Raw genomic sequence first — 27,066 nt, 5'->3', positions numbered from 1 at the left:
TTGCAGAACATTTATTACAAACCTAACATTAAAGGAAGCATACAGAAGGAATATGTACAAAGGGGGATGGTTAAAAACCCAAGATGACAGATTTTTCACATAGAGCTGTGACTGTGAGAAAGAATTACTTCTCTGAAAAGACCTTTCTAAAACATCGTGATAAAAGACTCTGCCACTCACACTTGGCAGCTAGATAAGATGTCTTCTATCAACCTCTTGTATACCCAGGCATCACCTTTAAGCCGTTGTCGCCGGATACCCACTGCTTGAGGCTTAGTGAGCTGACATACTTCTAACTCAAACTCCATAGTTACTTTACCAAAATCTGACCGTGTTTGACATTTCAGGGTATAACTGTAAAACAGAAGGGAAAACAGAATAATTATTGAATAATTTCATACTGTTTTGCAATGCTATTTTAAAATAATAAAAGCACTTTAAATAAAATATCCTGTTGCGGTTCAGAATATTGTGAAACAGTCCACAATTTAGCCACATGAGCTTTGTAAATACTGTAGTTTCTGGGCACCATATTTATTATTATGCCCTAGGACCAATATGCAGCTCCAATGTCCTACCCTGCCCCAAGAACCCCTGCTAGCCAAAGGGCCCCATCCTCAGAGCTGGAATGATGGAAAGTCCCCATGTTTTTCCTAGACAAGAACACTCTCCTCTCTGTTGGCTGCAGCTCAGCTGGTGTGAAAATACGAATGCAGAGTTTGAATGATTACAATGGGAGCAGGTGCTGGTGTGCAATCCAGCATTCTTCCATATTATGAGTTTGGAAATGCATCAGAGGTTGATGTATACTCTGATGTTCTACCAATACCCATCACTGGAATACTCAAGAACTTGAGAAAATGCATATTGAAAAGTGAGCACAATGGTTGTTTCAGGCATTGGAAGCTCAGGAAATAGCCTTTCAGTTTGATCAAAAGTAAGAACCAATCTAACCAATCAGCATCTTAGTGTAGCTAGTAAACAGTACAAATGCAAATAATCCACAAAAAGGTGTGTGGTTTCTACACACTTTTTTAAATGTACTGACTTCTTGCCTAAAGGCTAATGTCTTTTAACTGCCAAGAATGAGAGTTAAAAGGTATCCACACTATTTTCCAAAATTGTCCCATTCAGTCATGTGACTACACCTGAAACAACTTTTGATATTTAAAATTTCACACGAGACAGGCTGATGTGAATTTTTCCTAAGCATTACCCTACTACTATTGGTTTATACTCATTGGTGAAAGAGCTCTGCTAGAACACACTTAACAATTTTGCACTGTGTAGAAAGGTTTTATTGCACACATCCACTTAGTGCTTTGTACACTTCCTACAAAGATTATTTTACAATGGGGTCAAGCAACTAAGTTTAAATACTTTGCTTTTTAAGGACTGGGCTAGCAATCATTTAGACAAATACAAGTTGAACTAATTACATTTTACGCTTACCCCTTCTGAACATATTCCACATGCTTCTTTGAAAGAACAATGATTATTTCATTCAACAGTTCGTCTGGATTCAGCAGATGAGTGGTGGTAATGTTGCAGTGTGCCTGAAAGTAGGCAGCTTGTTAAAACAATTCAAGGAATGAAAAAAAAAATCTCTCTCCTAAAACTGAAGACATTGCAAAAAGTTTTCACTACGAAAGTTTCAGAACAGCTAACCATGGTAAAAAATGCTTCAACATCCCCAAACTATCATCCTGCTGTATGGTCCAGAGCTGTGAAATGGCCTAAAGCTGAGACGGACAGAGTCCTTCTGATAATAAGGAACAGGCATAGTACCATCCAACATTTCATGTATAAAAAAGAGGTTACTTACTACTTTTAAATTTACTGTTACAGGGGGCTTTAATCACATCTAGTATTTCATTTAACAGTCTTGTGCACTAAGTGACCTCTTGAACAACTAGCAGATGCCCAGAGGTATTGGGAGGAAGCTTATGATAATTGTAACATACCAACATGTCTTATCTGGCTTCTAAAGTCACTGAAGCAGCCAAGAGAAGACAAGACCAAAAAAAGCTTGAAAAATTATCATAGGATGAGGATGCAAAGTCAGTAGAAGAGTGCTTCTTGCAGTCCTTATTCAGATTTAAATATACGCAGCTCTCTGACATAACTGGTGTAACACTGTCTTGCTGTAATATAACCCAGTGTTCTCTAGACATTCCTCAGGAATTTTGCTTACACTATAGGCAAGAGAAACTGAGGCAGGAGATAAAGGCATTTAGAGAAAGAATATCCAGCTTCCAGTTGCTCAGGTTCTCAGACTATTTGCACAGTCTAGACTCCTGTTTGATCAGATGGTCAGGTTTGTAGCCCAACATCCTGTCCTGAACGTGCATGACTGACAGACAGCTCTCAGTGTGTAGTGGGTATCCCAGTAGCCAGTCAGCTGAAGAGACACATCACTGGCTTCTACACAACTGCTTACGCCTCGGTGAACAACATGCCCTCTTTCACAGCAATTATATTTTTCAAACATGTTGCCTACAAATTCAGGTACAAATTTTTTCACATATAGCTTCTAAAGTATATAAGTTGCATTTGAGTCATGTATACAATCACAGAATCAGTAGGGTTGGAAGGGACCTCTGGAGATCGCGCAATCCAATTCCCTTGGCAAGACAGGGTCCCCTAAAGCAGGTTTCACAGGAATATATCCAGGTGCGCTTGGAATGTTTCCAGAGAGGGAGATTCCACGACCACCTTGGGCAGCTTGTTTCAGTGCACTGCCACCCTCAATGTAAAGAAGTTCTTCCTCATGTTGAAGTTGAACTTGAGGTTTATTTTATGGCCACTTCTCCTCATCCAATCACTGGGCACCATTGAAGAGAGTCTGGCTCCATCCTGTGACAGCCCTTTCAGGTATTTATATGGATTGACAAGATCCCCTCTCAGTCTTCCCTTCTTTAGACTGAACAGGCTCAGCTCCCAGTCTCTCCTCATAAGAGATGCTCCAGCAGCATCTTAATCATCTTCATGGCCTCTGCTGGACCCTCCACACCAACTCTTTGTCTTTCTTGAACTCTGGAGCCCAGAGCTGAACACAGCATTCCAAATGTGGCCTCACCTGGGCAGGGCAGAGGGGCAGGATCCCCTCCCTGACCTGTTGGCCATACTCTTCCTAATGCATCCTTCCAGGATCCCACTGGGTCTCCTGGCCCCCACGACACTCTGTTAGCTCACGGTCAACTTGTCATCCACCAGCACCCCTAGGTCCTTCTCCACAGAGCTGGTCTCTTGTAGGTCACTCATAATCTGTTCTGGTACTTGGGCTTATTCCTCCCCAGGTGCAGAATGTGTAGTTTGCCCTTGTTGAACCTCCTTAGGTTTCTCTCTGCCCAACTTTCCAGCCTATCAAGTTCCCACTTGAATGACATAACAGCCTTCAAGTGGATCAGCCAGATCCCCATCTTAAAGACTGAGGCAAAGAAGGCATTCACTATTTCTTGCCTTCTCTGTGTCTTTCATTACCAGGGCATCCATCTGGATTCAAGAGCATCCTCACGTTTTCCCTGATCATGACTATTGCTGCTGATGTACTTGTAGAATACCTTCTTGTTTTCATTGATATCCCTTGCCAGGCTCAATTCCAAGTGGGTCTTAACCTTCCTAGCTGCATTCCTGCATATTCTGACAATGTTCCTAGTTTTCCTACATGGCCTGTTCCATTTTTCCACAGCTCATAAAATTCTTTCTTCCATTTGAGGTTTGCTAGAAACTCCCTGCTCATTCATGCAGACCTCCTGCTCCCTGTGCCTAACTTGTTTACCACAGAGATATGGTGGATTTGAGCTCAAAAAAGTGATGCCTGAATACTGCTCTCTTGGACTCCCTTCTCTTCTAGAGCCCCATCCCATGGGATTCCTCTAAGTAGATCTTTGAAGAACTTAAAGTTAACTCTTTAGAAGTTTAGGGTTCTAGTCCTGTTATGACTCTGCTTCCACCACACAGATCCCCTGTTCCATTATCTCATGGTTACTAGGGGCTGCCAAAGATTCTCTTGCCTGCTTTAGACAGGTGGATCCATCCCATCTCAGCTTAATAGGCTACAATCATTGAAGTACAACCCATTGTTATAAAAGGCAAAAGCTTCTCAACGGCACCAGCCATGAAGCCAGATGTTGATCTGTACTATGCATTTGTTTCTGGCTGTCCCCTTTTCTCTATCTGTGAGAAGATGACTTGGGCACCAATGTTTTTACCTGCCTCACCAGGTGTTAATAGTCTTCCTTGATTCCTGTCTGTTGTTTGGCTTGCAGCATCATTTGTTACCCATATGATAAGATAGTAGCAGGTAGCTGTCCATGTCCTTGAGAGGTTGGGGTACCCTCTCAGCAACATCATGGATCCTAGCATCTGGTAGGTAGCAAACTTCTTGTGACTCTTTATCAGGCCAGCAGATGGGTCTCTGTGCCCTTTAATAGAGTCACCCACTGCAAGTACTCAATGGGTTTTTTTACGGTAACCTTGCGTATGGACATCTAAAACCTTTAAAGCATCATACATGCTTTTGGTCTCTATGTTAGAGTGTGAAAGTTGAATAGGAGCATTGTTTTTGAGGGCCATGAGGGCTCAAGGTGTCTCCTGCTCTGTGGTATCCATTGTAGATGGATGGTTCTGAAGCCACGAATACGTCCATTTCAGCCCCTCAGTTCAGCACAGCCTGTTTTAACTGTCTCTTGTTATTCAGCCTCTCATAACAGGCCACCAACCTGTGCACACTGCACCTTTTTTCCAGTAGAAAGAAGTCAGGTTTTTAGTGAGGGATGTCTATACAAATAACATGATTAAAAGTTGGCTAACATGATTAAAAGTAGGTTCCTTTAAAACCATGCTGCTTCCTTCACATTTGGTTCGGATGGGCTATGAGCAGCAATGGCCGAACTCCCTCCTGGATCTGTTGCCTGAACCCAGACAGATGTGATAACTGGGGCACTGTCTTGTTATCAGTGATATTGTAAGAGCACTTTCCAGGAGCCTTCAAGCAAGACAGGTCACAGAAGCTTCCACAAAACCATTTCTGAAGCTACTGGATATTTTCAATGATAATTACTGGAAGATAATAATTAATACATAATTAAAATAATTGCTTAATATTATAACAATACTTGTTCTTACGTAAGACCTTTGCAGTAACTATACCTTAAGTTTCCTTGGACAGTCTCTAGTGCATCGTTTCTTCTTGTTTGGTGTAAGCATTGTGATCACTTTATCTAGGCCTCTTTCAATACTTCCAAATATTTTGGCTTTTCTCTTCTTTTGGCTGCTATCCACATGTGCAAGGTTGAGATCTAATTCCACTGACTGACACCTGTTACACAAAAAATTAATCTGTTATTTTTTCCTCAGTGTTAAAAAAATAATTATTTCAAAGATGTCACTAAAATATTATCTGACATGACAGAACAAAGAAAATTAAATCAAGTGCAATGTATTATAGGAGTTTCTGTTTGAATGCCTGTTGAAGTTTAAATCCAGAGATGTATGTAGAAATTGCAATCCTTTGGAGACCTGCAATAAGAAGACACATTATGAAAAATAGATTATATTAAATGACATAGTTTTAAAATTTTCTCTCTTCATTGCTTTCTAGTGACTGTAAAAAGAGGTTTTAGAAAGGTTTTTACCAAGAGAATAGGGATAGCAGCTTGCTGTTGTAACAGGGCTTCCCAGGCAGCACATGGATTAAGGTAGTCCTGCACTAAATCAGGAATATACACAAATAACTGGACACTTACCTTCTTTCAGGAAGAATCTCAGCTGCTGCCAATTCATCTGCGTTTGTTTGGTTAGTGGGTTTCTTAATTGGGGTGACTGCAGTGAACTGACTCTCTGAAAGAAAACGTCCAAAACAGGTATGTCTTTGCATAAAAGGATTTCCTTTTCTTCAGTGATGACTTCTCATTATTAATAACTTAGTTCTAACACCAGACCCCCTTTCAATCTCAGGTCTATGTTTTGGGAATTATAAAATATATTCCTAATACTACCTCTACTCTACAAATTAAAACTGTGACTGATTTCCCCAGGGCTCTACAAATCAAACATTAAGAGAAACCATTGTAGTTCAGTATTAGAAATATGAGGATTAGAATTGCTTTCTTGCTCTGCCACTGGTCCATCAATGCTGAGCAATCCACTGCATCAAGTGTCTGTATTCTTCAGTGATCCATCTCCCTTATATGAAGGGTGTAAGTTTATACAGTCATGTTTAATGCACATGCTACACAACAGTCCAAAAAGTCAGTAGCTGCAGAGCACGGTTTTAAAGGCACAGGAGAAAGCACGAAGTGAAACAGTTAGCAAATAAGTTGTCACAATTAGACCCAACTTCAATGTTCAGAGTTTCAGCTGTCTAGAGAACTGCACCTGGCTCCAGACAAACAACTTCAAAATTTCTGGTGGATACTTCCTTTCTATTTTTTCTATTTCCTGAATCAAAGATCTTTCAACACATCAAAGAATTAGCTTTCTTTGTTTAATCTGCAGAAATATCACTAAATAAATGAGCTGGAAGTGTTTCTACATTTCCCTTTTTAGATAGTATCTCTCTTGTTTTTAGACATACACAGACATCAGATGTTACAAGTTACCACGTACTATCTTAGTCTTTGTATTGCTATTCTTTATTAAGGAGCTCAATAAATACCAGTATGTTCAAAATCTCTTATTCCTTGAATCAAGGAATGCAAAGACTTACTGTTCCTCAACAATTCTCCTCAGCACTTGAAACAAAAGAGGCTCCTATTGCAAGAAGCCTTTGGCATTTGAAGGACAGACTTAGCACTTACAGTACCAACACCAAAACTTTTATGGTAATCATTGAAGGAAATAGTAATGTACATATGGGATATGTACATGACTAGACTGGCTAATGACAGAAAATTCTGGTAACTCAGAAAAGCTGGCACAATTTAGAGATTTCTGTGGTCTAGTGCATGGCTGCAAGACCTACATGCTGTTAACAGAAGCAGCTTCACTGCTATACTGGACCGCCCTTGTGAAACTGCTGTGAATATGCAACCATAAGAAATCCAAAAGCTAAATTTCTCTTAGAAGCAGCAATTAAAGCAGATTTAACTAAAAGTATGCTTTTATTTTCTTTCAAGGTAGTCACAAAGGAAAACCAAATTGTTGAGGAAAGTGCAGTCTCAACCTTCATGGAAAAGTGGAAGCTTTAACAACACAGTGCTTGACTCCATTTTAGGTTGTACCAAAAGGGACTCACACATGATTATTGTGAGCAGCAACTACTCTTGTAAGTAACACACAAGTAACATGCCCTGACGGATGGTTAAAACTCTTGCAGCACCCCACCAGATATACTAGAAGAACCTGGGTGGTGCACAGGGCAAAAAAATTTAAGCATTCCGGAAACAGATGTACTGGATGAAGAAATATTGTGCTCATATTTGAGTTTCAGTGATTCCCAAGCAACATATATGTTCTAGGCTTTCATTAGTTACATTCTACATACCTTTGAAAGCAGGTGCCCTGAGGGGAACTGCTTGTACCTGTGTCTCAATCTGACTTTTTGCAAGAGGAGTCTTAAAAGCAGGAAGTGCAAAGGGCATTTCATTTTCTAAAGCTGACACTCCCTCAACATTCTCTTTGTTTTTATGCTTCTTTGATGCCACTTTTCTTGTCACTGGAGTTGACAATGTGAATTCCGTATCCTCCAGCTGGGCCTCAGGCCTTGAACACTACAAGAGATGCAACGAAAAGAGAAAAGCCATCCTTTGCTGTATTCTGATCACATTCAGGTACATCACAGACACAGAAATTCTGAAGCAGGGTAAAAATACCATACAATGCTTGACTATAAAAATTCTTAAATACTTCTGATTCTCCCTACAACTTGCTCATAACATTTCCAAGTAATTTGCCACTTCTTCACCAGCTCTTCCAAATTCTTTAGCTTGCACATTTAAAGCTATTCCTCACCAGCTCACCTAAGCAAAACTCGGAATTTCCATTTGGCTTAATTGTAAAATTTTAATTGCTTCATTTGATTTACTTGTCCAATACAGACAGGCTGCACTTCTTCAGAGACTTGTCCAGCTCTAGCCTAGGTCTGAGACCTTGTTTGTTAATCTTATTTTTTCCTGTTGGCTTTAAAATCCTTATTTACTCATTCTATAGAAAATCAGAGCTCAAGTTTTAGTCAAATTACCTACAGCTAGAGGAAGACACAGTGTATGTTCAGCTATATATTTAAAACACGTCATTACTCCATTTGTAACTCCACTATGCTAGGGTCCACCAAACATTCACATATCAAATAATTTTTATGTACAACGAAAATAAGATCTTTTGGATTAAGAACACTGTATAAAACACCTGCTTTGTTCCATGAGTATTTATACCAATCTTTTCTAACAAAGATTCTTCAAGCAGTGAAGCTGCATCTGTAAATTCCACAAATACAAATGCCCATGGCACTTAACTGCACTCTGGCATATCTTCACACACAGTTTTTTCAGACTGTAAAGAAATATTCAGTTGAGATTCCACCGCACACAAAAAAAAAAAAGACTTCATCGGAAAATACTGCCATTAAAGTCTAAATCTAATTTCTTTCTAAGTTCCTAATAATGGAAGTTCCCATGATGGCAACCTACATTTTAAAATATGACTTTAATGTTGTTGTTGTAGATTTGTCATTTGTATCAAAAGCAGGTGTGAAACTATTCTCAAAGCACCACTGCCTAATTATATTTCTTGACCGGTGTCATGAAGAGAAGCAACTCACAAAAATAGCCACCTTTGAATTCAGGGCTTGTACCACAACCTCTTTTTATCAAAAGTCTTAGTAATAATCTAGAAAGAATCCAAGAGAAGAATGGAGTGATGTTTAAAAGGGGGCTGGAAAAAGCTATATATACACACATATATCCAAAACATGCGACTACCAAATCCACAACACTAACTGGAAATAACATTTGGAACCTTTCACCTGATGGCTAGTTCTGCCCCCCGCAGAAGTTGTCAGTTATTAAATCAAAGGATTTGTAACTTCAGCCAAGGTTGTTAACCTTCATGGTTCACACCACATACAAGCAGATATATATCAAAGCATCCTTAATCTCTAACACCTTTTGTTACTTACAGGAAATTCCTCCCAAGGACTTACTTCATACCATTACAGCGAAACTGTACACAGCCATTTTAAATTGCCAGTCCTTGGCTGAAATGGACACCATTTTAAAAAGCTGGAATGGATGACATTTTAGTAACCTATGTTCTACTTGTAGGTAAGTTTCTGTTGCCCCATGATCAAGGATATGACAATGAGCAGATCTCGCATTACTACTGGAATAGAGAGCTGTCTGGTAAGCTCCAGAGCTTCTAAGACACCTTATTCAAAAGCCCTTACCAGAAGGTTGCTAACTACAAGACGATAGGAGCCTGATATTGTAGTTGAAATTCCTTTGAACATGAATGCATACTAGGATATTGCAGCTACTGTGTTCTACATGTAATTCATGGCATGGTGAATATTTTGCAATATGCTGAAGTCAAGCACTATTATGTACAAGCTTGTGCCAACCAAATTCAGAAATGGCTGAGTAAAAGGTTCTGTTTGCTAGGTCTTCACATTACACCAGGTTCAGCTAGAGAACCTTGCCAGCTAGGTGTTTCGGCAAAATCATTTGATATTCACCCAGTAGCTACATGCAGGCAAGTTAAATGTGTTCTGAGCAGTGCAGGAGGATTGACACACTGCTGTATTGTGTAAACATGAATTTCACCATCATCTGGGAAGGGATCATGCATATGTTATTTAGTAGCCTTTGCCAATTTACCTTGGACATCTCTGGAGATGAAGTAGCTTCACAGTTCAGCACAACTGAACCTAGTGAACCTCCACCTTAATCATCAGAGTGTAGAAGGCTAACCCACGATGATCACGGAAATCACACTATGCATATTCAGGAACACTTACAACTCATGATCTATTATTATGCAGCTCTAGTAATCCTAGCATTCTCATCTCAAAAAAGCAGTATGGGTGAACTGAAATAATTCATATGCAGCTAAATCAGATACATAAAGTATTTGTTCTGAGTGCCTGCCTCTAATACAGAAAGCAGCACACTCAGACCATTTCACAAATGTTTTGTCTCTAGGGGGAACAGCTTATACAAGTCTGCAACCTCACTGAATGCTTTGGAATTTGTCAAATAGACTAGTATCACTGATGTCACATATAATTACATATTATATACAACATTCCAAGGAGTTTAGCAACTCTAGGCACTTTCTGAAGGGCCCTATCACTACCAAACTACAAAGGAATAGAATTTTCCCTAAGATACACAAAACTACTTCAGAATCCCAATCATCAGAAAAACAGCAGCAACACATTTCCTTTACTCAAAGTATACAAATTCCTCTCTAGGATTAAGTTCTCCAGTGAAACAGAAGAGAAAGGGATGACTCCCTCTGATCTGATCACTAGCTCCCATAATGCCTACGTCGCCTCAGAAAGCACTGCCCAGGTGACATACCATGAGGTATCAAAAGATTTTCCTCACCAAATACAACCCTCAAGGTAGAAAAAAACAGAGAAAAACACAGAGTGCAGTTAGTCATCATAGAACAAGATATGGAACTACCCAGGCCACAAAACAGGGGATTTAAGCCCATTAACAAGGAGGGATTTCGTGCAGCACTTGATACATCAAATCCTCCCAGACAGCTATTCCAGCAAAGTCAAACCATAGAAACAGCCCAGCTTGCTAAATCATGTTAATGAGAAGACTGAACTCTTTAATGCCCAAGACTTTGCCTGACAGTGTACTTCACAGAACATTCTGAGTTGGAAGGGACCCTCAAAAATCACCAAGTCCGACTCTTAAGTTAATGGGTCCTAAGAGGATCAAAACCACCTTGGTGTTACTAGCATCATGCTCTAACCAGTTGAGCTAAACTCAGCCTTATGCTCTCTTCCTGATGTTTAGAGCAGCAGAATGTTTCTCCAGGCAGAGCTTTGTCAATTCAGGGCAGGATTGTAATGATGCTGTCCTGCTGAACTCAAGTTTACCTCAAGGCCTGTCGACGTCATGGTACTGGCATGCTCTGTCAGACGTGGAAACCTTAAACGAACACGCTTGCCACGAGCCTTCTTGGATAGAAGCAAGAGGTATGTTGCTGACATGTGGTCATATTTCCACTGTGGGGGTCAAGGAGAAAGAAAAAAGGTATTTTAATCTCCTCTTTGGAAACATCACAGGTACAAGTCAAGCACAGCCCTCTGAGCATTTCTATGTCTCTACAAGTTTTTCTACCTGATATGAAACCCTAATTACACGTAAGTGTTACTTCAGACTTCAAGTGATTTGCATTACATGCCTGAGATAAAGAAAAAGGCAGTGTGTTGGTTGTTCTTTGCAAGTAGCATGGAAGTGCTGGAGTAAAGATATATCTACTGAAGTGAATGCAAACCTAATAATTCGGTTTATCCAATACTTCACCCAACGTTTAAATTTTTTGGAAGTAACTCCTGCCCATTCTTTCTCAAATGCCAACTTTTTGCATGATTTTCAACAACTCTGCGTGTGTGAGGAACATGGACACCACTTTTGATGGGTTTGCGGCATAGCACAGTTAGTTTGAATAATTTATAAGGGATTAGAAGCCTTCCAGTGAAGGACTATGCAAATGTCACAAACTTATTTGGAAGGCACTTTCCCCTCTGTAGACAGGTTATTCTGATTATTTGCTATAACTAACGAACAAGGAGAATTAATTCCACAAATCTGCTATAAGTATCACACACATTTTAAAAGTCTGTTTCTGCTATACCTATGTGGAAAACTCAAATATTTTAAAAAACCCAGAACTATTTTCACTGCTAACGAATACAAAGAACAAGAAAATTCAGTTTTAATGAAGAATTTTCAGATTCAGGCAAAAAAATTTTCAGATTCAGGAAAACACATCATGCTTTAAGTCTTTTCAACAACCTGCAATGTTATTGCTAACATTTGCACAATTATGCTAGAAGTATTCAGTTCTTTTGTCATTTGTAGTCAAAAATGACTAAACATACCCACTATTTTTAAAATCTGTGAATAGTAACTCAAAAGCCCCTGTATTTTGTAGATTGTCTGGGTGTTGTCCTGATATTTTTATCTTTTTTTCTTTTCCTACCCTTTATTGAACCATTTCAATGCAGAGAGTTAACCCAGCAAATTGTATCTCTTGCTCAGCTATAAATTTTTACAAGTCTATTCTGACTTTCAGAGATTCAGAACGATTTTAACATAGTGGTACATAACAGTAAGATTTATGAAACATGAAGATCACTATTAAAGGAGAAAAATAAATAAATAAATTTGAACTTCCAAACCAGTAGCTTTTAGTTTACAAGCTACAGCCAGATTCTCGGGTTCTACAGGGGCTCTTAAATCTGAAATGTATGTAAAATGTCATACTTTGGGATACATAAGTATTAGTCTGATAACACAGTAAAATTATTTATTTCTGTATTTAATTGTATTACTGTAATTAATAACTGTAAATTACTGACATAAACTTCTTACCTCAGTTATTAATTGCAATATAGTCTCCCTGCTCTGCTCATGAAACACAGAAAGCTCTGCTACACAGTCCTCATCAAGATGTCCCAGCTGCAAGAACATAATGGATATTGAAGTGTGAGGTTTTCAATTTGCCCCATAATCCATATCTGACAATGACACTGTTGTGAAACCCAGTGGGCTGAGTCAATAGTCAATGACTATTTTGGACCTTGTACTTCAAATGTTTAGCATCATACTAAACATTGTAGGAAACAGACTGAAAAAGTCATACATACAACTTCAACAGCTTCACAGCCTGGATACTCACATGTGAGAGCTTAAAAATTCAAATAAGCCACCCAAAAGAACGCACGATTTTTACTAGAATGGAAGGTACGCTTTCATCTGCCTATAAATATCCAAAGCTATGAGCCATGCCCATCTCTACCAGAGCCAGCCTGCCCTGATGGTGTGAGCATAGTCAAACTGTTCTTTATCTAGGGTAACAGTGGCATCTGGTGGCAGTGGGAAGCATTGGCTGTCAACATGCAAGAACGTCTCAGAACTTTCAGCTGACAAACAGATTATTTTGGTTTTTTTCTCTCCATACTGCATCTCTCACACAAGTAAAACAAGCTACAGAGACAGGATGACTATTCCTTCAATGAAATTCGAATTTTTATTCAAATTTTCATTGAGGACTACATACAGGATAAATCATAAGCACATCTAGCAGGTCCTTCACAATATTTGTGCTTTGCACATTAAACCAAGTACTGATTAAGCAGTCTGGAGAAGGAGCTGATCATTCACATGTGGAAGTATTTCCCTTTTTGATGAGAATTCAGTTATTCTGCAGATTCAGCTGTAGAAAATGACGAAAACACATTTGAAATTTCTCCTCAAAAGAAATCAAAAGCAAGTAATAATATTTGGATAGCTAAAAGAATCAGAAAAGGTCCACAACCATCTCAAAGTTCATCTTGTAACAAATAATTTCATACCACGTAGTATGATGATGGTAGTAAGCCAGCAAATATTACACAAAATGCTTTAGTATCTATCTGGTCAGAGTACTTACTGGGTATTTACTTTGCCACTGAACAGCATCAGAAAAACCTTGCATGAGCCAAGGGTGACTTAACAGGTGTTGGACTGTAATCCGCTTCTTTGGGTCAACCTGGTGGGCCATAAAAAATCAAAGTGCTACTTAAATTGTAGAAAAAAGGTGAAGAAACAATTCTACACAGAATGTTACGGTGATTAGCGACAAAACCAGAACCAATACTGTTTCTGAGCTTCACCAAATGGAAGCTGACACTCAAAGATCTTAGCCATGAAGAGCAGCTATAGAACCTACATTTGCAACAGATCTCCCACGGACACACAGCATTGCCTAGATTCCTTAGGTGTAGCCTAAATGTATATTTGGACTACAAAACAGCTCGTTTTCACAGCAAATTAAGAACAATCAAACACACGCTATTTGAAGACTTTGTTAAATCATGTAAACTATGCTAATTCTTTTTGATACCAAACATTTTTCCCGAAGATTGTTTGGCTGAAGGCAATGGTAATCGTTTCGTCAAAAATTTATAAGAATTAAACTTCTTATTTAAACACAAATATTTTTAAATATTTCACTGATGTAATGTTTTGCACCAATTCGACAGTACTTTATATATCTATTGAATAGAAATGATACTTTTACCTGCAGCATTTGGTCAAGGAGCAGTGTACTGCTAGGAGAGAGCCAGCTTGGAGTACTGTATTTTCCTCTCTGCAAAAAAAGAAGAGGATTTAGAACTAAAACTGAACCTCAAAAGGAACTACTAAATTACTTGGACAATAGTGACCTCCGTACTTTGTAAAAAAAGAACATCAGGAAGATGTCAACTAAGTTTAAAGAATGACTTGCATAAATATCATGGCAGTATTAAAACCCAGCACGCATTAGTAAGGAAAATGCCATGTTTCAATCATCAGCTGCAGTTTTCATCCACTCTGCTTGTGTGATACTTCCATCTCCACCCACTTTTGTGGCTAACCTGCTCCTTCCTCCATTGCCTTGGTTCATCCTATCAACTCAGTACAGAAGTTCTAAAAGTGCAAACATACTGAATTATGAATGACCGATATTAGCGCTTTGCAAAGTGAAGATTCCCTGAAATCACTATTTTTCAGACACTAAAAGTACACCATCCTCAGTATTAGGATATTCTTTTTTGAATAGGTTACATCTAATGCTAAACTTTCAATCTCACACAGTAGAGAGGAAAAAGGTTACAGATCTAGCAAGTGAGGGTTTTTTTCAAAATAATTATTTACTGCTGTTTTTCTTTAATTTTTGATTAGAAGAAAATTGAAAGCAACTCCCAGATGTGAGGCGTAACAGTAGCTATAAACCAAATTCACCACCAAGAATCATTTATTTATGAATGAAAATTGAGATAAAAATAAAAAATCAGTAAAAAGTCATTCTCAAGTAACATAACTATCATTTTATAATGGCAATTTTCTTTCTACAGACAAATGTCTTAATAACAAAACTGTTGGTATTTTATGCAGCTAAATCTCTAAGTACAGTTATGTATCGCATTGACATCACAGATTAAAGACTTTCAGTTACATCTTTACAGACACTACCAGTAAGTTACTTAGGAATAGTTCTGTAGGCTGTTTTACAACACAGTTTTACGATGAAACTAAGTTACAGAGATAATCTACATTTTGTTCTTAGTATATTGCTACACAACAGGACATAACAAAGAGCAATTCTCATCTATTGTACTGTGGGCAATACTGGATGGTAAACAGGTTGTGATATCTGGCAGGTGCATAAGGTCATACCAGAAGTTGTGGGGTTTTTTACAGTAGCTATACCACAGCTTAATTTTTCAGTCAAAAAGTCAGACCACTGATTCACAAATGAAGAGATGTGGAACATCAGCACTGCATGTAAGTCATATGATTTTAATTAGATTCAAGCAGCAGATTTGACTCGGAGCAACAGATTCGAGATGAGATCACAATAAATTTGAGGATTTAGAATGTGTGAAACTAAATTCCACAATTGTGAGTGTCCTCATTTGAAACAATTTTCAATTCACAGCCACATAAAATTAAAACAAATTCAGAGTGGAAATAGCAAGTATGCATCTTCACACCTGCGACATGGTTGGTTTTTGATTGCTCCTAGACTAAGCTTTAAAACCTCATTTGTTGTTTCAGCTCACTTCAACACATTCCACTGGCAGACACTGCATTACTCCAAACAACCCAGTTCATGGCTCCTGTCCATGCTGGACAACAATAACTACACAGAATCATTTGTGATATTCTTAATTAAGATCTCCATTTCACATCTGAGTTTTCTGCTCAGTGAATGCCTCAAGAATTAAATATTTCATTTACCGGGATAATTTACCAGATTCTGCATCTTGGTGTAATGAAAAAAGGGCTTTGTGATCCTAGGACAGCACGCTGACAAGTGAACACGTTCTCAATGTACACTGACCATCTGGGCAGCCAACACAGTTCATACCACAAGGAGAGAGGGAAAAGCAGCTCAAATCTATTGACAAACGCGCTGTTTCCACTTCACAGCAATTTTATTGAGAAATTCTAAGTGCTTGCTAGTGTTATTTGGACAAGACTCCTAATTACATGGTTTAGTTTAGGCAGTCTTGTAAAGAGCAGAGAGTTGGACTTGATGATCCTTTTTGCTTTCTTACTGAGAACTCAAGATTTCTATGACTATATGAGTTGGGAAGTCATGTAATTTTAATAGCATCTCATCTGACCATAAGCACCTTTACACAATCTCTTTGGATTGTGTATCTTTGGATTAGATAGTCTTTGCTTATTTTTTCCCTTTTTATTTTATAAAAGTCCTTCCAACAACTCAGACTAAGCTTCCTCGAGAACTTCTGTCAAGGTACGCAAGCATACTCAAATTCCAGATTAAAAATCCACACTAGCTGATGAAATAATCTGCTGCTTTATAGAACTCAGACTTTTACGCACCCTGAAAACATTTCCTGTGCAAATGATGGTCGGTTGCCCCCTGCCAAAGTAGTCCTAGAATACTTTCGAGGAGGGTTTTTTGGTGTTTTTTTAGACACATCAGACTCTTGGTGAGAGGAAAATGAGGTAGAGGAATACAAAGCTGTTACTCTATAATGTTGTTCATCATCCCATGCAGAGCAAGCTTTATCAACACAGATTTTTATGGAAGCTCAGAGTGGCTGGCAGATGTGTATGTGTGATGAGAAACAACAACTGTTCAGCCACATCGAGAGGAGTTTACAGGGAAAGAACCAATTACTGCATTATACTATTTACTGTTTATTCAACTCCTTTTGGAGGAAGAAAGTATAACACCAGATGCAGAATCCTGCTTTTCCTAGACATGAGAATGGCCGACATTCAAAGAGTATTTTTAGTAATTTTTAGGGAGAACACAGATAAATACTCAGATATAGAAGTCCAGCCCACTAGCAAGAAAATGGTTTTCCTGAAATTCACTTTTCCACTGTATCATAGGACCAAGGTAGAATACTGCACAGGCTGAGGGAAAACAGAAACAAATCTACAAATTATTTATCAAAAGAGAAGCAAACCATAACAAAATTCAAGTGATAAGGCTTTTTTGTTCAAATCAGAAAGCAAAAAATTCCCATAATGCTTAGTGATTCCTGTTCCCCATGTATTCATCAATACCTACTGTGATCTTCCTGTAGACAGCCATGACATTATCATCATCAAAGGGGAGAAAGCCACACAGCAGAGCATACAGCAGTACTCCCATACTCCAAATATCTGCCTAAAAAAATAAAAGTGAGAGATCTGTCTAAAATGGCTTAGAGACTGATCACATTGTCTCCATTTGGCAAAGCCCATGTGCAACTTGTGCAAAGTAGGTTCCTTAAATCTGGACAGAACTCTCGTAGTCCAAGTGAAAGCACACAATTTTCAATTCACTGAAACTAGAGCACTAGTAAAACCATTACCCTTTTCCTTAGGCCACCAAATTGCTGCATTACTTTCAACCTACAAGGATTTCACTGACAAAAAAGAAATCAAATTCATCTGAAAGGATTCTGTACTCAAAAGTATTAGTGATTATGACAGCTGTCAGTACAGTTACAATCACCTTTAAAGCCCCACTGTTTCTTTTCTGTATAAATATGACAATGTGCCTATACTGCAACTCCCACTTCAATCATAAAGATAAAGGAGGTTTGAGAAGCACTGACTTTGCAGAAAACAAAAAGAAAGGAAGACTTAGAGGTCCGGGACAGTGGTGCAAAGGAGGTAAAGGAAAAAAACCTAATCCATCCAATAGCACAGAGAGTTAGGAAGTTTGAGGAGATTGAAATTGCAGCATTTTGAATGGATTGACAAAGCCGAGAACAGACCCAAATGTTCTGTACATGGAATCAAAGCTGGATAAATGCCACAGTTTTTGTTTTCTTTAATTTCACTACACTGCAGAGTACAAAGAGCAATTTTCATAAAAGATTTCAAAGGCAAAGTACACAATATACTGATACTGCACAGAAATTTACAACAGGACTTGAATAATCAACAGAACAAATTGTTACTTGGAATAATGTGGTAGAAGGCAGTTATTGTATGTAGAGCAACACCTTGTGACAGGGAAGGATTAGTCAGAGATGAAGAAGACAGGTGCAGAACCTGTGGTCAGGAGCTATTCCAGGCTGTGACTGCTCTCAGTTACACAGCTTCTGAGTCACTGAAGCAACATGACATTGAAGAAAGACACCAAGGGAGTATATCTGAACCTCACCTTTAATACGCCTTTTAACACGCAGGGAAAAAACCACCCTAATCCACAACTGTCACCTACCTCTGAGCCAATGTATGCTTTGCCCTGAATCAGCTCTGGTGCTGCATAAGCTGGGCTTCCACAGCAGGTGTTCAGATGGTAATCAAGACCACCCTAGAACAACACAAAACTGATGACAAAGAAGCATTGGCTCTAACACAAATGTTCTTCTGGCAACAACATTTTAGAGGCTTCAGATTCTTCATTTTCCAGTGCTGTATATGAACAGTCACCTAACATTTTGCTTTGGTATAATATATGGCCTCACCAGGCAAAAACTGTCCAAAACCAGAAGAATCCTACAGATGTTCATATTCCAAGCTGCACCTTCACATGTTATCCCAGCAGCCTTTTCTACAGCTCCTCCTGTAGTAGGAATACTTCCCTTTGTGACCAGAAAGAAAACAGATGGACCTTGGGAACCAGTAATGCAAGAGCTACTGGGCATGAGGCTGGTTGGATATTTATATCCATAGTTAAGGCAATAACTTTATTAAGAGTCACTAAAATGCTTCCTTATTAAAAACATGTTATTTCTTAGCCTGGGCTTTGTTCTAAGCAGATCACAGTGAGATGACATTTTACCACTAAGCTGGTGGTCTAATACTCCCAATTTCCTGCAAGATGCTTTAACTTGACTCAGCTAAAACAATCTGAGGACTTTGGATCTTCTTCCCATTAAATTCCTTCTTCCCAGCACCCATCTCATATGTGAAGAGGACAAACAGAGCAGCAATGTAGAAACCAACTTTAAACTTGTTAAACAATTCAGTACAACCATGTGGATCCAGAGGCTTTGTAAAGGCAAGGGGAATCTATTTGATTAAATCCACAATCTCTATTTACAGACAAAAGCTATGAAAATGACACATCATTGACACTTATTGAGAGCAAATGGACACCAAGATAAGCTTCACAGTACAAGCCTTTATAGGAACAGATACTCTACACACAAGGCAGTCTGTGCCTTAAATTGGGATGAAAGATGAAGTGTAAGAGGAGAAAAACTGATATTCTGCTCAGAAAATGTAAAAATGTCTAACAATGTTAAGGCCTTACCAAGCAATTAGCAGTGGGACAACTACACCAACAGCTGGAATTCAGGGGAAGGCACTGCACTGCACCCTGAAGTCCCACCTGCAATTTTTGTGTGCGCACTGCAGCTGATTAAGCTGAGAATAACTAACACCCTTACCTTTGGCTTTGCACAAAGTCCAAAGTCTATCAGCTTCAGATTATGTTCTTCATCAATCAGCAAATTTTCCTAGTAAAAGAAAAAACTGGTAACAATTTTTTACATAACACCAGGTATCCAACAAACCACATTTTCCTTCACTCTATTTCTTCTTGCCATTACCAGTCATAAATTACCTGAAGCTCTCGTCTGAGATTTTGGCCTGTTGCTAATGAATATATCTTATATTCAGGGCAGGTAATGCAAGCTCCTACCTGTTGAGAAAGGCCTAGGGGGCTACTAGACTCAAGACAAAAACTGTGAGGCAGCAGCCTGCCCTGGCAGAAAAGGTAGTCAGTGATATCCCAGACGGTGTGAAAAGAAGCAGAGCTGGCAAAGTGGGGGAAGCCACTTGCCCTCTGTTCACCTCAGTGAGAACAGCACATTCCGTTTCTTCCCACCTTCTAGTACAGGAAAGACACCAAACTGAGGTAAGTTCCGTGGATGGACACCAGCCTGTCCAGGGGGCTGGAGCACTTTTTCTATGAGGACAGGCTGAGGGAGAGATGGTTTTTAAGCCTGTAGGTGACAAAGCTTCAGTGGAGACCTCATGGCAGCCTTTTCCTACAAAGGGGGCACAGAGACAGTGCCAGCCCCTCCACAGAAGCACATGGTGGGATGGTGACAGTCAACAAGCATCAGGAGACATTTAAACTGGTACTAAGAAAAAGCCTTTCTTACAAAAAAGGAAGTGAAGAGCTTAACAGGTTTCCCAGCAACATTATGGTGCCTCATCCAATGGAAAGGTCCAAGATGTGACTGGATGAAGAAGCTTGGTATGACATGGTTTTAAACAGGAGATAAAAGCAGAAGCTACTAGAAGTAAATTCCCAACCAAGTTATATCACAATCCTGTGAATCCATCAGGTCTCTAGCTATAATCCAAATCCTTCCAAGAGGGACACAGAAGGCTTTGCTTGGAGAGAAGTTCTTTGGAGACAAGGATTTAATGAGCTGTCTAGTAAAATGCTTTTACCCTAGGAATTTGCTTTTTCAGTCATCAGTGTGTCTGAACATGCAAACTTCTAACCCCTTCTAGGAGAAATGGTCTCAAGACTTCCATTCCCTAAGCCCATGCTTAATTCTTGTGGTGACAGCAAAGCCACAGGATCGGTCCACTTCTGGCACATTCCTTCCCCGCCCAGTCTTCACTTGTTTATATTGTTGGAATCACATTTTCCTTTGATTGTCAGAACAGAACAGTTTGCACAATAGAGAGGAATGATAACAACTCTCCCTGGGTACAAGCTGGAATAAAGGGGATAGCAAAAATACCTAATCAACAGTCAATTTCAAATCCATGTCTGCTCCACTCTCAACTGGAGTGCACTATTCTGCTTCTCTTCCAGAGCAAGCATACTTCTCAGATACAGCTACATCCAGCTCAGTTCAGCAACAAAGCAATAAATAGAAATAATGCTTCTTCAGCAAATGTTAACTAAAGAGCTGTAAGCATAGGAGAACAGAGAAGACAATTCCCATCGGCTCCATTCAGAGAAATAAAAGTGGGTCTTCATTATTATTTGAGCAAATTTGACTGCTGTTCAGACTTACTGGTTTGAGATCCCTGTGGGCATATCCCTGACTGTGCACATAAGCAATTGCTGAAACAATCTGCCGGAAAAATACGCGAGCTTCCTCCTCGGAGAGGTGGTCCTTAGAAATGATGTAATCAAAGAGCTCTCCTCCAGGACAGTACTGCATGAAAGCAGGAAAAAAAGAATACATTTGGGATGTAATGATTTTCAGTCACGAAATATAAACATGGACAAGAGAGGGCAATGAACATCAAGAAGGCATTCTTCTCTTTCCTTCTCTCTGCTTAATCCCAGCAGTACCCAGGCATGCCTCAGCCCACTGTGCAATAGATCTAACAAGCCCAAGAGCCAAACTCTTGCTTGATGCTTGCCACAGCCATATCACACTTCCAGCACATGTGACAGAAACTGTCCGCCGGGACCCAAGATGTGACAACTCGGTGACATTTCTCAGGTCCTGCATATCCTGCTGGTGCTGTTTTTTGGAGTGTGAGGTGGGTATTACAGTCAGTTTGCTTATTGCAAACAGTGAAAAGTGGCTTTTACAATGAGACAGAACACACTGTCAGCTTTATTTTTAAACTACAGCACCTTGGACACACTCATCATTAAGATAACTTTCAAAGGATTTTTTCATTTAGACTCTGCTACCATCTACTGCTACGGCTAAGCCCAGAGATCAGATCTTTGCAATAGCAGAAACACCATTCCTTACCTCTAGAACCATGAATATTTTCTTGGGTGTCTCAATCACATGGTACAACCGGCAAATGTGCTGGTGACTCAAGTCCTTCATGGCATCGATTTCTAATTTAACACGAGGCAAGTCATCCTAAAAGATCACAACAGCAAGGTGTGAAATTGCCAAGTAGTTTAACAGCCTGTACATCACAGTAAGCCTGCACATCAGAACTGCTCAAACTCAAACCAGCACCAGCTCTGTCACTGCTCACTCTCCTCACACAATGGTCAATAAAACCCAAAGGGGCAAATGTACAATGCTACTATTCTCATCAGCACTCTGACTGACTTACTGTAGTTTATTAAGTTATTTAATATTTAGAGCTGTAACTGCCTCAGTTTTACAGCCAGAGAATGTTGCCCTCTCCACATGAGGGCATAGGATTTGTGGTGCCATCAAAACTCTTCCATGTTTATAGCATTTACCACTAGCCCACACCGACAACTCACACCCGTGCTCCTGAGAACTCCACAGGAACAGCACATTACCAGCTCTGAAGTATCTTTTAAATTACCTGTAAAGCAAGCTTGTCCATGATTTTTATTGCAACCTTTTCACCAGTGAGACGATGTCGTGCAAGTTTTACCTTTGCAAAGCCACCTAGAATTTGAAAGAGAGAGGTATGAAGTTCTGCATGGTGACAAGCTTTCTCACTCTGATCTCAGTCACTCTGAAGCAAATACCATATGCACAGCATGCAGCATCATTTCTAGAGGAAGAAGCAATTTCTACCACCACCTTCCAGCTACACTTCCACAGTTGCACCCCACAAAACACACCGAGAAAACATGACCCGCGGACTCTGAAGTAACAGATAATCTCTCACATAAACATCGCGGTGAGTGGACACACCACACACACTTGTTTGCATTCACAGACTGAGCCCACCTGTACCGACTGTTCCGTGTAATTCATAGTACTTGAGAATTTCCTCATAGTCATCTCCGGCCATTCTGAGACCCACAGGACACTGACAGCTCCTCTCAGCACCTGCAAGGGGAGATCGCAGATTGCGCTCATGCTTTCGGGCACAGGAAGCGACTCAGCAGCAGCCCCCGGGGAGGGAGGAGCGGCTGCTGTCCCCACGGACCTGTCACGGCTGCCCGGTGACAGGCGCGGGAGCGCCGCGGTCCCGAGTCGCAGCGGTCAGAAGACCCTCGAGTCCCACCCCGTTTCTTGGGGCCAGGAGCCCCCCGCCGAGTGTTACCCCGTCCCGCGGCAGCGACCCCACGGCGGAGCGGCGCGGAGCGTCCGTTTGCCGTTCAAATGTCTCGCTTCGGGCCGCCGGGACCCAAGAGCCAATCTCCGCGCGCCGCAAACCGGAACGGGCGTGACGGCACGGGCAGGCGGGGAGAGAGGCGGGCCGGGCCGGCGGGCAGAGAGGCGCTGCTGGAGGGGGAATGTCTCAGTTACCGCCTGGCTGCTAACGGGGGCGGCCTCAGCCGAGACCAGTCCTTACGGAGACAGAAAACAGCGTCTGCCCCTCCGAGAAAGCGCGTACCCAGGAGGGGCGGTCGGGACTGGAGCGGGGTCTGCGCCGCAGGGGCTGGCGCCAGGCACAAGATGGCGGCCGAGGCCGTTGCTCCTAGGAGGAGGTGGTGCCTCCCGCCGCCCCCCGCGCCCTTTCCCGCCCAAGTCCCGGGCTGCCATTCCCGGCACCGCTCCTGGGGCCGGCCTAGCCGAGCCACGGTGTCTGTCCGGGTCGGAGCAGCGCGGGGCAGGCGAGAGTCTCCATTGTGAGGCATATGTTTAGATGACCAGTAATAGACAATTGGTTCATTAATTAAGTATTCCAACTTTGCTCTGTACACGCGAAGAAACACAAGACAGTTTTTACCCCCATCTGCCAGCTGTTCAAAGAGGCAGGAAGTATGAGGGGGACAGTGGAGTAAAATACAAGAGGAGAAAGGGGAGGAAATGTGACGGGGGGGAGAGTAGGAAACGTCTGGAATAAGGGCAGGAAACGTGAGGAGTGTGAAAAAGGCATATTGTGTGTGTGGCTCTATGCAGATATTTACTATATGTAATATGCTAGGTAGAAAAGTTATGCAATATTAACATTTTAAATAATATAGTAAATGGAGTTTTTAACATTGAATCTAAGTAGAAAATTTGCGTGTAAGATATTTTCTTTAGCTCAAGAAAAAAGAAAAGATGACCAGGAGGTTTTTCCTACAGAGATAACAGTTACAAGAAATCCTCTAGTGAAGAAGAATTTATGGCTCCTTATCAACAGAAGTAACCTCTTCAAAGACTTAAACCAGACTTGCAGACGCCAGGGAAAATATGCATAGTAATGAGGAGGTTGCAGAAAAGACCGAAATTTCTCTCTAAGTTGCCCCTCTCCTTGCGAGTCTTTGTTTGGAAAGGAGAGGGGACGGTAGGCCCGGGCTACCTTCTTTGCTCTTACTGTCTCATTTTTTGTCCTGTCTCTGAAAACTTTTTAAACTTTTATTATTGTATTAATTTTTTTGTAACCAATTTTTATTCTTTATTAAATTTTCATGAATTTCAAAAAGTGAGTGATTGGCGTTTATCACAAGGAGGAAAGTGTGAGAAGCATGAGGGGAAAAAGGACATCTGAGAAGAAAAAAAGGTAAAGGAAACAGTATGGGAACATGCAAGGACTGGGCGGGGACGGGAGTATGGCAATTGTGATAGGAGAAAGGCAGGAAACATGGAGTTGCAAAATCATCAAATTTTATCAAAATATCCACAGCGAAAGCAGCCTGTGTTGCTCCCTCAGGACTCTGGACAGACTCAGGGCCAGCCGTATCTTCAGGGACTAGCCTGGCCCTGGCAACAGGGTGCTAATCCTCTGTCCATCCTTGTGCTACCATGCAGAGCCACCAGACAGCCTATGCAGAGCCTGGAATTCCCTCCCAAAGTGGGATGGCCACTGCTGGCAAAGAGCCTACTGCTTGCAGAGGACATAGATGTAGCAATGCATCTGTGTAACGGGCCATTCTGATGCACCAGCCAAACTGTTTGTGAATAATCTTATCAAGCCACTTGCAGTTTTGTTATTAGAACCCTCAAGAATTTGTCAAGGCTCTGGAGAAAAACAGGGCTAAAAAGAAGGGAAGAGCCTGAGAATCTGACTACCAAGAATGCTAAACCTAGATAAAGGAGGCACAACGTGTTGGTGGACCCTGGGCAATTTGATGTCTTGAGGGAGGTGTGCCTGCCTCATGAACAAGGGATTTAGCCAACCCAGAGATGTGTGCCCATGTGGACCATAGACCTAGAAGCTATAATTGGCATGTAGTGTAAACAATAAACAGCTTCTGGTGAAATCATATTGGTTTGGTTATTCAGTTGCCCATTATCCCCCTGCATATAGGCTTCCATCTGGCAAGGCAAGGCTTGGACTTGTACAGCTGTGCAGACAAAATGCCTGTGCCTCTCAAGGGGCAGGATCAGAGAGCCCCTTTTCTGTAGAAGTACATGATCTTGTTCTCTTGGGATAGCTTTTTGTCACTTTCATCTTCCCCTTGGGACAGGCTCTGGACACTGTGGACTTCTTTAGGGAAAGATCTTAGTTCATATAGTCTTCCCACTCTTCCACCTCAGCAAAGCCTCCAGTCTTGGTCTTTGGCACTAACAGGACTGATACCTTCAGCTGTCACTGCCCACTGCCTTCTGTGGGCATGGGTTTCCAAAAAGAGAGGTGAAGGACTGGGTTAGCAGCAGGGGCTGTGTGGTGCAGCTGCCCAGCTCTCTGCCCCTGCACTTGTTACCTGCACACTAAGGGCTAGGGAAGCTGTTGTAACTACCACTTGTGCCTCAGCAGAAGGAGGTGGTGCATGGTGCTCCCCTTCCTCAGGAGCTCTGCCCAGAGCTGCTCAAAGGCTGTGGCACTCACTGGGGCAAGAGGTCACTGGCTACCTTTCCTGCTACCTCTGGGACCACGCTGCTGAGACAGCTAGGCCTCCTCTGGGTAGCAGTGTGAGGGTCCTCATTCACTGGGCCCAAGGTGTTGTCCTAGATGCTGTAGCTGACATTATCTTCTGATTGGGACAGCTCTTGGTCTTTCTTGTCTTGTCGATGAGACAGGTTTTTTTCATTGTCATCTTCCCTTTGGGGGAGCTCTTTGTCATTGCTGTCTTTCCCTCACAACAACTATTTGTCATTGCTGTCCTCCCCTTGGGACAGATCTTGGTCTATGTGTTTTCCCCTTGGGACAGCTCTTGGTCTCTCTCTTATTCCTTTTAGAACATTCTCTTTTCCATAGGAAACCTCTTTGTCATTTACCTACTGGGACATGCCTTTGTCATAGCAATCTTCATTTTGGGATATGTCTTTGTTGTCTTCCTGTTGGGTAAATTTTTTCCCGTTGTCCTCTTCCCTTTTGGACAGGTCTTCATCTCTCCTCTATTTGCCTTGGGACATTTCTGTCATTCCCATCCTCCCCTTGGGACACGTCTTTGTTATTGTTGTATTCCTATTATGACAGCTCTTTATCATTGTAATCTTCCCACTGGGCCAACTCTTCATCTTCAGTACACCTTGAGACAGATCTTTCTCATTGTTGTCTTCTCTTTCAGCCAGTTCTTGGTCTCTTGTCTTCATTCTGGGATACCTCTTTGACCTTGATGTCTTCCTTTAGCCCAGCTCCTGCTATCCATCATCCTCCGACTCTTTCTCCTCCTCAGATAAGGTGACACGATTGCTTGGAAAATCTGGTTCCAGAAGCTCTAGCATCCTCTGGTGACTCATGATCTTTTCAAAATCATGGAAAATTTGTCTGGCTTTCCTGAGCAGGGACAGTCTATCCTTTGCACAGACTGGGCTTCTCATCTTCACCATCTGTGAAGGCTCTATCTTGGACACAATGCTCAGATCCTTTGTAGTCTTGTGATGCACCAGCAGAGACCAGCTGCTGAGGTTGCATTTAACAATGCTGTTCTGTCCAGTGCCATGTCCCTGCACCTCTGCCCAGGGAAGCTGATGTAGCCATGCTGTGTGCACAGTCTCACCATTCTGGTGTGTCTCTGTGTCTATGGCTCAAAAGAATCTGTAGTTCTTGTGAGGGATGTCATGCATAGGGACCTGGTTCTTGTACTTCACACCTGCAACATAGGCTTTGTGATGGTGTGGTACAGCCCTCAAGCTCTGAATGTCTGTGTCTGTGTCCTCAGCAATGGGAACAAGCAGTAAGT

At 41.1% G+C, this 27,066-nt stretch overlaps 1 protein-coding gene across 2 annotated transcripts; it reads right to left on the bottom strand.

Moving 5' to 3' along the window:
• MELK (maternal embryonic leucine zipper kinase) lies at positions 1-23,241 on the bottom strand. Of its 2 annotated transcripts, none has more exons than XM_063422182.1 (17): positions 23,112-23,241; positions 22,793-22,894; positions 22,419-22,504; positions 21,878-21,994; positions 21,179-21,322; positions 19,586-19,654; positions 18,412-18,504; positions 17,266-17,364; positions 14,251-14,319; positions 13,621-13,719; positions 12,561-12,647; positions 11,060-11,188; positions 7,490-7,715; positions 5,751-5,844; positions 5,155-5,323; positions 1,453-1,556; positions 1-354 (listed from the first exon to the last, which is right to left on the bottom strand). In XM_063422182.1, the coding sequence occupies exons 2-17, from the start codon at positions 22,854-22,856 to the stop codon at positions 177-179; spliced, it is 1,827 nt and encodes a 608-aa protein (XP_063278252.1). In that variant the 5' UTR covers positions 22,857-22,894; positions 23,112-23,241; the 3' UTR covers positions 1-176. The 2 variants fall into 2 exon arrangements, with proteins under 2 accessions (XP_063278252.1, XP_063278253.1); XM_063422183.1 differs by having other exon boundaries at positions 22,995-23,116.
• Between the last annotated feature and the right edge of the window lie 3,825 nt (positions 23,242-27,066).

The sequence above is a fragment of the Prinia subflava genome, chromosome Z, assembly GCF_021018805.1.
Source record: "Prinia subflava isolate CZ2003 ecotype Zambia chromosome Z, Cam_Psub_1.2, whole genome shotgun sequence".
In the NCBI taxonomy this organism is placed as follows: domain Eukaryota; kingdom Metazoa; phylum Chordata; class Aves; order Passeriformes; family Cisticolidae; genus Prinia; species Prinia subflava.
This window is presented reverse-complemented; position numbering and strand designations above follow the sequence as displayed.

What these genes read in the sequence shown, in the direction of transcription:
- MELK (XM_063422182.1), bottom strand. Translation starts at nt 22,856, where the DNA reads ATGGCCGGAGATGACTATGAGGAAATTCTCAAGTACTATGAATTACAC. An exon ending in TGACGTCGACAGGCCTTGAG is followed by an intron (nt 7,716 to 11,059) that starts GTAAACTTGAGT and finishes CATCTCTTGTAG; the next exon opens with TGTTCAAGGCCTGAGGCCCA. An exon ending in GAGATTCTTCCTGAAAGAAG is followed by an intron (nt 5,324 to 5,750) that starts GTAAGTGTCCAG and finishes TTTGTGTAACAG; the next exon opens with GTGTCAGTCAGTGGAATTAG.